This window comes from Thermobia domestica, chromosome 1 (assembly GCF_964235325.1).
Source record: "Thermobia domestica chromosome 1, izTheDome1.hap1.1, whole genome shotgun sequence".
In the NCBI taxonomy this organism is placed as follows: Eukaryota; Metazoa; Arthropoda; class Insecta; order Zygentoma; family Lepismatidae; genus Thermobia; species Thermobia domestica.
Window position 1 is genome coordinate 33,568,123 of NC_137454.1, and position 12,329 is coordinate 33,580,451.

At 35.3% G+C, this 12,329-nt stretch overlaps 1 protein-coding gene across 1 annotated transcript; it reads left to right on the plus strand.

Annotated features, from left to right (window-relative positions):
* The first annotated feature begins 10,857 nt into the window (after positions 1–10,857).
* LOC145678585 (uncharacterized) lies at positions 10,858–11,607 on the plus strand. Its single transcript, XM_081748943.1, has one exon. It carries the CDS (start codon positions 10,858–10,860, stop codon positions 11,605–11,607), a length of 750 nt encoding a protein of 249 aa, XP_081605069.1.
* Positions 11,608–12,329: the final 722 nt, after the last annotated feature.

Here is a 12,329-nt window from a genome sequence, read left to right on the forward strand (position 1 = left end):
TATCACGGATAAAATCGCATTTCTTTATTTCACTTACCCAATTCATCCCACTCTGTTATTTAACTTCGCTGCATCAGTATTTCCGTTCAGCCAGCAATTGCAAACTCAACATTTTTTCTTTCTTTTTTAGTTTCAAAAGTCATTAATTCATGCAAGGACAAAATACAATACTTTCGTGTTTCTAATATAGCTTCTTCAATGGGAATTACATTATCATGTTTACGTCATTTTTCTTTTCTTATACAGTGTGTTCATGAAATCAGGCTTCTGGAAACTTTATACAGAGTGACGATTTCTCTATTTTATTTATTTTTTTAAATATTAGATTCTAATTCCGATTATTCTTCTTTCCTTAATTCTTATAATAATGATAATAGTCTACTTGTGCCTCATCTTTAAAAAGTCTCGTTATGAAGGCAAAAGTTTAACAAATCCTCTAGGCATCTTATTACCATTGAAAAGACTTAATTCATCGCCGCCTGCTGTTCAAATTGATGATCATACAGCTCAGACTGAAAAACCCGAATGTGACATTAACATTGATATCAATCTTAGTATAAAAAAAAAAAAAAAACTCGACCAATACTCACAATTACCGAACTAGTGTACATTTATTAAATACAATTATAGCACTTTCTATCCGTTCTGAGGGAAGTGATAATGACAACTTGAGCCTGCTCAGCCGGAACAGGACTATAGTGCTATTACCATTTTTATTGTATAAATATATATTTCAAAACAATTGATTTCGTGATTTTATAGTGTTTTACAGTGTCTTTAACAGTGCATAGAGTTCAATGTATTTTCGAGTGCATCAGTGTTTTTCTGAAACTTGACTTCAGTTCATTACAAATGTGTCTTTTTAAAAAATAATCTTGTAGATTATTTTTTCCAATGGTGTGTGTGTGTAAAGATCCCCCACATCACAACATGAACACATGTTTATGGACGACACGTGCTAACAAGCAGACGATACACTGAACAGGAAGACACGAAGATCAACACGACAGGAACCGAAAGAGGACGAGCCACCTGAAGAGGGTCTATGAAAGAGGAACCATAAAGGAAGGATATATCAGTTGACCACTGGTCACCAACCCACAATAGTTCCGGAAGTCGCGCTGGACTAAAGAGCTCTACAAATCCTAACATTCCTGGAAGCTGCTTTGAAGTCAAGAAAATCCCTCAACACAAACCATACCTCACGAGGCTGCCATGAGCCGAAGAGGTTTCAGTAGGTTGTAATATAACTATCGACACTCATAAATATTCATGAGTGAGGACTTTTCTGACATTTTAGCAGTTCCTAATGCACGTTTGAAAAAATGGATACACCCTTTTACGCATACTAATGACACATAATGTATGCAGGTGCAGCCGGAGGTTGTATAAAGAACATGACATATAATAAATTGGTTTCTGGTGAAAAGAAATGTTAATTGGACAAGCAGAATACAGAAAAAACCTTTCGGAAATAAAATATGCAGATCACACACGTAGAACAAGGTAATAGATTGTTGGATTCATTAATATGCAGCACATGTAACGCGACAGCTGCTGGAGAATATTTTGGAATTTTGATTGTCGGAATGAGTGAAAGAAAGCAGTGGAAACTTCGAGATCTTTTTCCAAGCTTATTATTGTTGGAATAGGGGAAAGAACACTCTCGAAACTTCTGGAAAGATTTAAGGGTATAAAAATAATGATTTATTTGCATGATTTGTACAACGTATAAGAGATAAGAAACGCAAATATACTGTTGGAAGAAGAAAATTGATACATAGAAGGCACCAGAAGAAAAAAAATCATTATTAGGCACTAACTTTCTAGTTTTCTTGTATTATACTTGTTCATTTTTATATGGGAAAGGGATATATTGTAATTGTCTGGAGTATAAGGGGACGGAACTGTTTGGTTTTATCGGGAATTGATTGCGGATTTTCCGGCATTGAAAATGATATGACTCGGTGTACTTTTATGGAATTATAACGTGACTAAGATATAGTATAATGTAATATGGAGGGTACAGGGAATCAACATTTTTTTTCATTGCACCGGGAGTCGAATGAGTATTCTTCCATGTGGAGAACCGTACGCTAAATATTTTGCTTGCAGTGCGAACATGTTACTTATATATAGCTATGAGTTGTGTAAGACATAACAGGTATATATAAATTATATTGTACAGAAAGTTAGCAGAATGCGCCCCCGGGACTCGGATTAGTATTCTCCCACGTGGAGAACCGTACGCTAAATTTTATGCTTGCAGTGCGAACTTGTTACTTATACATAACTATGAGTTGTGTAGGACATAACAGGTATATATAAATTATATTGTACAGAAAGTTAGCAGAATGCACCCCGGGAATCGAACCAGGACTCTTTCACGTGAAAAGCCGTACGACAAACATTTTGCTTAGCAGATGTTGTTACTTATACATAACTATGAATTGTGTAAGACATAACAGGTATATATAAATTATATTGTACAGAAAGTTAGCGGAATGCGCACCCGGGAATCGAACCAGAACTCTTCCACGTGAAAAGCCGTACGACAAACATTTTGCTTAGCAGATGTTGTTACTTATACATAACTATGAATTGTGTAAGACATAACAGGTATATATAAATTATATTGTACAGAAAGTTAGCGGAATGCGCACCCGGGAATCGAACCAGAGCTCTTCCACGTGAAAAGCAGTACGACAAACATTTTGCTTAGCAGATGTAGTTACTTATACATAACTATGAATTGTGTAAGACATAACAGGTATATATAAATTATATTGTACAGAAAGTTAGCAGAATGCGCCCCCGGGAATCGAGCCAGGGCTTTTCCACGTGAAAAGCCGTACGACAAACATTTTGCTTAGCAGATGTTGTTACTCATATGTAGCTATGAATTGTGTAAGACGTATAACTGGTATTTAGAAAGCATATGGTAAGAATTATTATTATTGTAAACTGTTGTGTTTTGTTTCATAAACGCTAGTGTAACAATGAGGTTATATGGCGACAGAACGTTTAACGTTACCGCAGATTGAACTTAAGGGTTTTTTATGTTGAAAGCTAAGGCAATAAAAAGAGAGACCCGAGACTGTTTGAACATATTACCCAGGATGAAATGTAGTAGTGAAGTTAAAAGGGAAACTTTATTCTTATATTTTGTAATTGGAAATCGTAACACAGCAAATAATTAATATTTAATTCTTTTATTGTTTTTAGGTGGTGAAGGAAATAAAAAAATTAATAGAAACAGTGGAGAACAAACCTTATTTTCCTGAATTGTTTGTTGCGGTGGTTCTTTTAGTGAAAAGGAGTTATAGATTAGTTTTAAAATATGGATTCACTGAAACCGTTGGATTTTAGTTGTATGAAATATCGAAAATATTGGATAATGTGTGATATGAATATTGAATACTGAAATATCGACATAAAAGTTATTATAAGTGTTACATCCAACGAATATACTGGCTAGACTAAAGGAGACGGTGATGATGAGAAATTAATGAATATGGTGGAATGAAGAAAGTGGGAAGAAGCAGGAGAACCACGACAAAAACCCACGCACATAGTGTTTGTGCACCAAAAAGCTAACTTGAAACAAGCTGGGATTGAATTAAGGACTCCATGCACCAGAGGTGAACGCTGTATTGCGTACCCACTATAGCTTTTCTATGTATTATATTTGGATGAATAAAGTACACATTTATAATTTGGTGGAAACCGGAGATTGTAGGAGGAAACGGGAGAACTTTACACACAATGTTTAAACTAAAAATACACTTGGAATGAGCGAAAGCATTTAGTCTCAGAAGTGACTTTTTTTATGATTAGCGCTATTTAATGTGTATGAAGAAGGAAAGAAACTTACTGTAGCGCTTATTGGAGAATTATATTTTTGATACTCTTTATACAAAACTAGGTGTTTATATAACTTCATACATACTAGTAAAGAAAATATATCTAATAAGACGTAATGTACGTTAGGTACAATTTTGACATTATTTAAACAGTGTAGGTAACGACTCTTTTAAGGCAATACAAGAGACGGACAATTATTTGATAGCGCAGATTGTGATAGTAATGGTGTGCTTGGTTTATTAGGATTAGTCATATGCAGATGGAAACAATTGCTTTAAATAAGAGATAGCACTTTGAACGTATAGTTTGGTTAAAAGTGCTTTACTTTAGAACTCATAACATTAAGTACAAGGTAACCAACACCATTGGCGATAACTATTAGCAGGACTGTGAACGATGGGAATTAGAGTGTTGGAGAGACAGATACATTTTGCGTATATAATAATAATGAGCATGAATATTTAACTTTGGCACCTAGAAGATTATGCAACCGACAAGTTAAAAATGTTTTGAGGATTGCATATTATATTTACAGACAGTCTGATACGATTTTGTATTTTACTTGAAGTGTGATGAATGTTTGTTGAACTAAAAGGGTATTTTATTTATAGATCTTGTTTGTAACTTAGAAAAAAACAAGAAAATATTCTTGTAATGGTGTTACGACCGCCAGAAACGAAATAATAGCTAACATGTCCTTTTTACAGTTGATATAGATTTCTGTCAATATTAAACTTTAATAAAAACTAGTCTGAATTTCGACAATTTTTAAACTTTATTGTAATTGTTACAAAATGCATAAGAAAATAGTATTTTAATGTATTAGTTGTCTGCATATAGAGTATATATATATATATATATATATATATATATATATATATATATATATATATATATATATATATATATATTGTTGTGAGCGAATACATGGCATACAGTTATAACATATTAGAAGTGTTGTGCTCGAGAAATTAGATTTTCCTAAACGTTAAAGAGATTATATTGTGCAGTTTGTTCTCCACTGTTTCTATTAATTTTTTTTATTTCCTTCACCACCTAAAAACAATAAAAGAATTAAATATTAATTACTAGCAGCGTTCACCCCGCTTCGCTGCGGTCACCCCGGAACGCAATAAACTTTGTTACTTAGATAATTTTTACTTTTTCGCTTTCAAGTGATATGATAAAAACCATAGAAGATTGCACTAATGTTAACATTATATCGCCTGTCATTTATGTTAACCCGCCCCGCTTCGCTGCGGTCACCCCAACCCGCCCCGCTTCGCTGCGGTCATCCCGGAACGCAATAAACTTTGTTACTTAGATAATTTTTACTTTTTCGCTTTCAAGTGATTTATAGCGCCTGTCATTTATGTTAACCCGCCCAGTCACAGGGTCATGCGGGTTGCATATAAGTACGTTTATTTTTATATGATGAACTAATAACAAAGGATTTGTACGTATGGACACCTGAATGGTCAATTATCTCAAGACACTGGTAATTGAAAATTAAAGTGATATGATAAAAACCATCTAGGGTCCAAATCCTAACAACCCCCCAAAAATGAAAGAAATCGGTTCAACCGTATTAGCGTGATGAGCGGACAAAGGATTTTTTCTACGTATGAACACCTGATTGGTCAATTATCTCAAGACACTGCTAATTGAAAATTAAAGTGATATGATAAAAACCATCTAGGGTCCAAATCCTAACAACCCCCCCAAAATGAAAGAAATCGGTTCAGCCGTATTAGCGTGATGAGCGGACAAAGGATTTTGTGCGTTCTCTTTTATATATATAGATTTGCTGTGTTACGATTTCCAATTACAAAATATAAGAATAAAGTTTCCCTTTTAACTTCACTACTACATTTCATCCTGGGTAATATGTTCAAACAGTCTCGGGTCTCTCTTTTTATTGCCTTAGCTTTCAACATAAAAAACCCTTAAGTTCAATCTGCGGTAACGTTAAACGTTCTGTCGCCATATAACCTCATTGTTACACTAGCGTTTATGAAACAAAACACACCAGTTTACAATAATAATAATAATAATAATAATTCTTACCATATACTTTCTAAATACCAGTTATACGTCTTACACAATTCATAGCTACATATGAGTAACAACATCTGCTAAGCAAAATGTTTGTCGTACGGCTTTTCACGTGAAAGAGTCCTGGTTCGATTCCCGGGGTGCATTCTGCTAACTTTCTGTACAATATAATTTATATATACCTGTTATGTCCTACACAACTCATAGTTATGTATAAGTAACAAGTTCGCACTGCAAGCATAAAATTTAGCGTACGGTTCTCCACGTGGGAGAATACTAATTCGAGTCCCGGGGGCGCATTCTGCTAATTTTCTGTACAATATAATTTATATATACCTGTTATGTCTTACACAACTCATAGCTATATATAAGTAACATGTTCGCACTGCAAGCAAAATATTTAGCGTACGGTTCTCCACATGGGAGAATACTCATTCGACTCCCGGTGCAATGAAAAAAAATGTTGATTCCCTGTACCCTCCATATTACATTATACTATATCTTAGTCACGTTATAATTCCATAAAAGTACACCGAGTCATATCATTTTCAATGCCGGAAAATCCGCAATCAATTCCCGATAAAACCAAACAGTTCCGTCCCCTTATACTCCAGACAATTACAATATATCCCTTTCCCATATAAAAATGAACAAGTATAATACAAGAAAACTAGAAAGTTAGTGCCTAATAATGATTTTTTTTCTTCTGGTGCCTTCTATGTATCAATTTTCTTCTTCCAACAGTATATTTGCGTTTCTTATCTCTTATACGTTGTACAAATCATGCAAATAAATCATTATTTTTATACCCTTAAATCTTTCCAGAAGTTTCGAGAGTGTTCTTTCCCCTATTCCAACAATAATAAGCTTGGAAAAAGATCTCGAAGTTTCCACTGCTTTCTTTCACTCATTCCGACAATCAAAATTCCAAAATATTCTCCAGCAGCTGTCGCGTTACATGTGCTGCATATTAATGAATCCAACAATCTATTACCTTGTTCTACGTGTGTGATCTGCATATTTTATTTCCGAAAGGTTTTTTCTGTATTCTGCTTGTCCAATTAACATTTCTTTTCACCAGAAACCAATTTATTATATGTCATGTTCTTTATACAACCTCCGGCTGCACCTGCATACATTATGTGTCATTAGTATGCGTAAAAGGGTGTATCCATTTTTTCAAACGTGCATTAGGAACTGCTAAAATGTCAGAAAAGTCCTCACTCATGAATATTTATGAGTGTCGATAGTTATATTACAACCTACTGGTTTCCTAGAGGACCGTAACCTGAAGTCGCCACAAGATACCCCGGTGCCTGCCATGAGAGAAGGGGTTCCCGTATGAAACGTTATTTCCTTCACCCCAGGTCATAAGGGAGACTCTGATACATTAACTTTGTAAAACACAAAGACTCTTTTGTATTTTTATCAATAAAATCGGTGAAGGAAATAAATAAAATAATTCCTGGCCCATTATTGATTCTACCTACACAAAATATTGCAATATGATTGGAATAGTTCTTTAATGATATATACATACACATAATAAAATATATATTACACCATATCAGAGCAAATAAATAGAGTTAGGCCTGACTTATACTAAATAATAAACAATACTTAAATATATATTATTTAATAGTAAAACATACACGCATAAATATTGAGTTAATCAGCAAGGAAGCAAAGTACACCTTGCAGTATAAGCTTCAATTCCCCCCCTGAAAGTCTAGTGATTTCTAAAAAAAAAAAAAAAAAAAGTGCGATTCTGAGTGAAGACCTTCTGAAACTATTTTTCTTGATCCGCCACAGTTCGTAGTTTATTTTCCAACAAGAAATCCATTCCAGCATCTACCTAAAGAGGAAATTTACTTAGGCAGGAGGTACCAGAAATAAAAATTTCACATCTAAGGGGTTACTTGGACCGGTGCAAAGTAACTCCAATTAGCGATTGAAACCACCGTCTCTTAATTTTATTTTTTATGATTTTAAAACATTTCACACTTCAATTTCAACTATTGCTTCAAAGTCCTATTATACACAAGAGTATTTCGTGAAACTGACCTAACTTTGACGGAAATTTTCGTAGGTGATGTCTTTCAAATTTTGTCGGCTTTTAGAATGACTGCTTTGCACATCTCTACAATAACAGGTAATTAGGACTGATGTTAACTGCCAATATTATAGGCAAAATACAGTTAGGCCGTCTATACACTATGAGGTACATCCTAGAAAATATCTTACGATTTTTCCTAGAGTCAAAATATCTATGTGTTTGGCATCAGATCGCATGTCACTTCCTATGTTCTGAACGATCCTATGAGATTTCTCTTGTTTAGAGTGCGCTCTATTTCGGAAAGAAAATTCGTAAGATTTTGCTTTAAGCAACATCAGGTGAGAGAAAGTGAAAACAAACTTGTTTTCTCACCGCCAACAAAAATGCTATTTGCGCACTTATTAGTGCATACGAGGAGCATACATTTTTATACAGGATGCATCAAAAATCCCCTGACATAGGATAACTCTGTTATTATCAGTTACAATAAAATGTAAGAGGGGAAACCGTTTTCAAAAATAATGTTTTCAATCTAAAGTGAAGGAATTTTCTAAATCGGACGAGCCGTTTGGACTGTACACTCTTTATGCGCCCAATGTTAAATGAAAACGAAACGTTGCCATTTACATGGGTCCAAAACGTAAGTAAATGAAGTTACTGTCTGTTATGCTAACGTGTCGATGCCCAGCCCTCATTTCAAGCATGCCTGCATTCACCATACTCTTACAAAATTTGTCAACCTCCTGTCCCGCCCTTCCCTCCCCCAGCTCTAGGGTCCAATCTACTTCCCTAGGAGTTGTGAATCGAGCCATTGACGCACACAAACGCCATAGTAGTGATGAGCCCCATAGTACTGAAAATAAAAAGAAAAGTTACTGTCTAAATTCGAAAGGAAAGGAAACACGTTCCTATAGAAGCGTCAGTATTGTTACACCGTTAAGGTAGCGTCAATAAAAAAATGGACCAGTTCTGTAGATGTTCCATATACTATACCACATCATTACCTTTGGAGAACAATGGTCCTACTTGGATCAACGAAGTTCGGATTACTGTCAAACAACTACTGATAGTTATACCAATTGACTTCCGCATTCATATAGAAATGGGCCTAATCACTGAACAGTTAACCATATATAAACGAGGGATTCAGTTCATTTTGGTTCTAATTTTACTTGCCGATCTGACTCATTCACATTCAGTGTATGCTGTAGGTATAGCTTATAAGAATACAAGCGACTGACCAATGAAAACTGGCGGATATCACTTTCCGGTGAGAGGCGACGAGTACTGCGTTTGGGACCTACAAATGGTACTAGAGCCGTCGTTGAAGTCTTCTTATTGGTGACAGTCTTTGGTCGCTCACTATGTGTCCCATCATAGACTGAAATAGTGTGACGTCACATCCTTTTCGTTGCCATGGTGATCGCCATTTTATTTTCTATACAAACACGAGCGAAGGATGAGAAATAACGCATAAATGGTGATGTGTTATATATTTGATTGTAAACATTAATGTAATTGAGCTGAAATGGAACAAGCAATATCCTAGAATTATTTACTAAAGATTTTCGATATTCTGTAGCCAACATAAAATTCTTAATCGTAAACGTAAAATTACTACGGCAAAATAAATGAGCAAATATGATTCGATCAGAACAAACAATTGTAATATTACATGATACAGACAAATCAACACGATCTTTACATAAGATTTGTTTCCCTTCTGTGCAATATATCGAGGCATTTATATTAAGAAACAATGGGTACAAACTTACCTCTACTTCAGTTCTTGATGTTTGCCTCCACTCTGCCTTTTAAATATTTAAATTCACCATCATACATTACGGAAGACAAGTGATTTGAGTCAAGAGCATTTTCGCCTTTTTCCACCAACTTTACATCGTTCTCAAAGTATTTAAAAATTCTAAATAATTTCACAGCTATTGTTTACTCAACACCTCATTTACACACTCACGTTTGTATAGAAAATAAAATGGCGATCACTATGGTAACGGAGAGGAAATGACGTCACCACTATTCCAGTCTATTCACAGTGGCAAGGAATATGGCAATTACGTACCCAGTGGCGGATCTAGAAGGTAAAACCTGAGGGAGGGGCAGCCAGTACCCAGACTATGATAGGTATATATACACTTTTCAATATATATAAATAATAGCTTAAATTATTTTGTCACTGAAAAAACTGAGGCCCCCGGCCCCGGACTACCCACTGATCCCCTGGATCCGCCACTGCACGTACCCGACCGTTCTTTGTAACAATACATATCTGTCTGCGTGTCATCTGTTGTAGTCCTCTACAATATCTCTAGAACTGCATTCCCCGGAGTTAGATGATTTCCATCTTCTCTTTAACTGTCAGAGGCATCTTAGATTACGTAAAACAGTAAGAGTTTCTGTCATTAACTTTGATCCTTTTTCAAACTTTCAATATTCAGTATTCATTCGTGAGTTCACCTCCACGTTACTTGATATGTGACATGTCACTTTTTCATTTGAAATTTAGAATTTACATTCAACATGACTAGCATGGTCGTCATATACCCTACAAATTGTGGTTCCTCTCTAATCGAATCTTTCGTTAACAGATTTCTTATTTCCCTCTCGGGCTTCAAAATAAAAAAAAGAAACATGCAAAGACTTCTGACTCACCCTGTATAATATATTAAACTAATAGAAGAATTAGTAGTATTGAAGATTTGATCCTTGAGAAACACCATACAGCTTTGAATAGATTTAACATTGTCTTCTTGGGAATTTGAATTTTAATATTACTAAGAATGAAAAAACAACTATTTTAAATCACAATGCCTATACTAATTTTAAAATCCTTACTTTTCAGGTATATATAATTTGATGTGACGATGTCCAGCTTAGAAGAGATATGGGAAGAACTCAAGTGTCGAGTCTGTAATGAATTTTTTATACCACCAATTTATTTGTGTGGAAATGGCCATAATGTATGCAACAACTGTCTCTGCCGACATAGGCAATTGTGCCGCCAGTGCCATGTGGAAATCACAACAGTAAGAAATTTGTGTGTAGAGTCTATCGTGAAGAAGATTCGACTGCCCTGTCGGAACCGAGAATATGGATGTGACCAAAACATTCCACTTCATTTGAGGGGCGAACACGAGAGGCGATGCACTTTTATCCCATTCTTCTGTACAATTGGTGACTGCTGGGAGGAAGTGAGGTTGAATTCAATCACAAATCATCTAAATAATGTTCACAACATTCCTTTCGTAGACCTGCAACGACGAGAGGATGGGACTGTTATATGGACGTGGCCAGATGGACTCGAAACAGAATTGTCTACTGGTCGAATATTTAGGATAAGTGGATGGGGAAGTTTTCTCTATAGACAAATTGAGAATCATTCGCCACCATCCCTTCATGTTGTCCAGATTATCCATGCTTCAGTTGCTCACGAAACACTGGTTCATAATATGCGATTGCGAGATACTAACGGACGAGTTACTACGTTCGTAGGAACAATGACCTCTGTCAAGATCACACGAAATGAACTGAATGCGAGTGGCAATTATATGATGGTCAGTGGTCATGATCCAGCGGAGTTAAAAATAACGTTTCAAAGAATTGTAAGACAATAAGACGGCACTAATAGTTATAAAAAAAAACTAAAACTAAAACTAACTAGTAGAGACAGTAGCAGCACTCAAATAGTGGGGCCCCCATACTGAAATGGTAGGCTAATCAACTGTCAACGTTCAAATTAATTGATTTACCGAACATTTTCCAATGAACTCAATTGTCAGCTACCGAAATCAAGCAAATATAAATTGTAAACTGCTATGCCTATTACAGCAAACCTGAAGTTTCCATCGTGTTAACGCAAAACGTTACGGAAAATGGCCCCATAATTCCCAACGACGGAAATGAAGTTGCAATTGAGTGTGCGAGGTCGGAATTGTTGTGTAGAGTTCGGCAAAAAAGTTGACTCTTTTAAGAATTGAAATTGTGACTAGATTGATTAATTCACAAATTATATTTTGTTTCCGAATTAAACTATTTCAAAGCGTTTTGCTTACATCAATATTACATGAAACACCCCAGTTTTACTTTTGAAAAATGCATTTTTTCAAAAGATCTCCCCATTAAAATATTCTTGTAACGAAGACTACGAATTCTTTTATCCGTAGCACTGAATTCTTGCTTCACAAGAAGTTTGTATGTGTGGAAGTTAAGGTCCATATGTAATATTCTGCGTACGGAGCGATAAGGAATTCCAAAGGTAGGCAGAATGTTTTGCTGCAGATCGCCGTAGACTTTGCAGAACAGAGCGACAAACACGTTCAATATTCAATGAAGTTCG

Excerpts from the sequence above, each read along its gene's own strand:
- LOC145678585 (XM_081748943.1), top strand. The coding sequence starts at position 10,858 with ATGTCCAGCTTAGAAGAGATATGGGAAGAACTCAAGTGTCGAGTCTGT.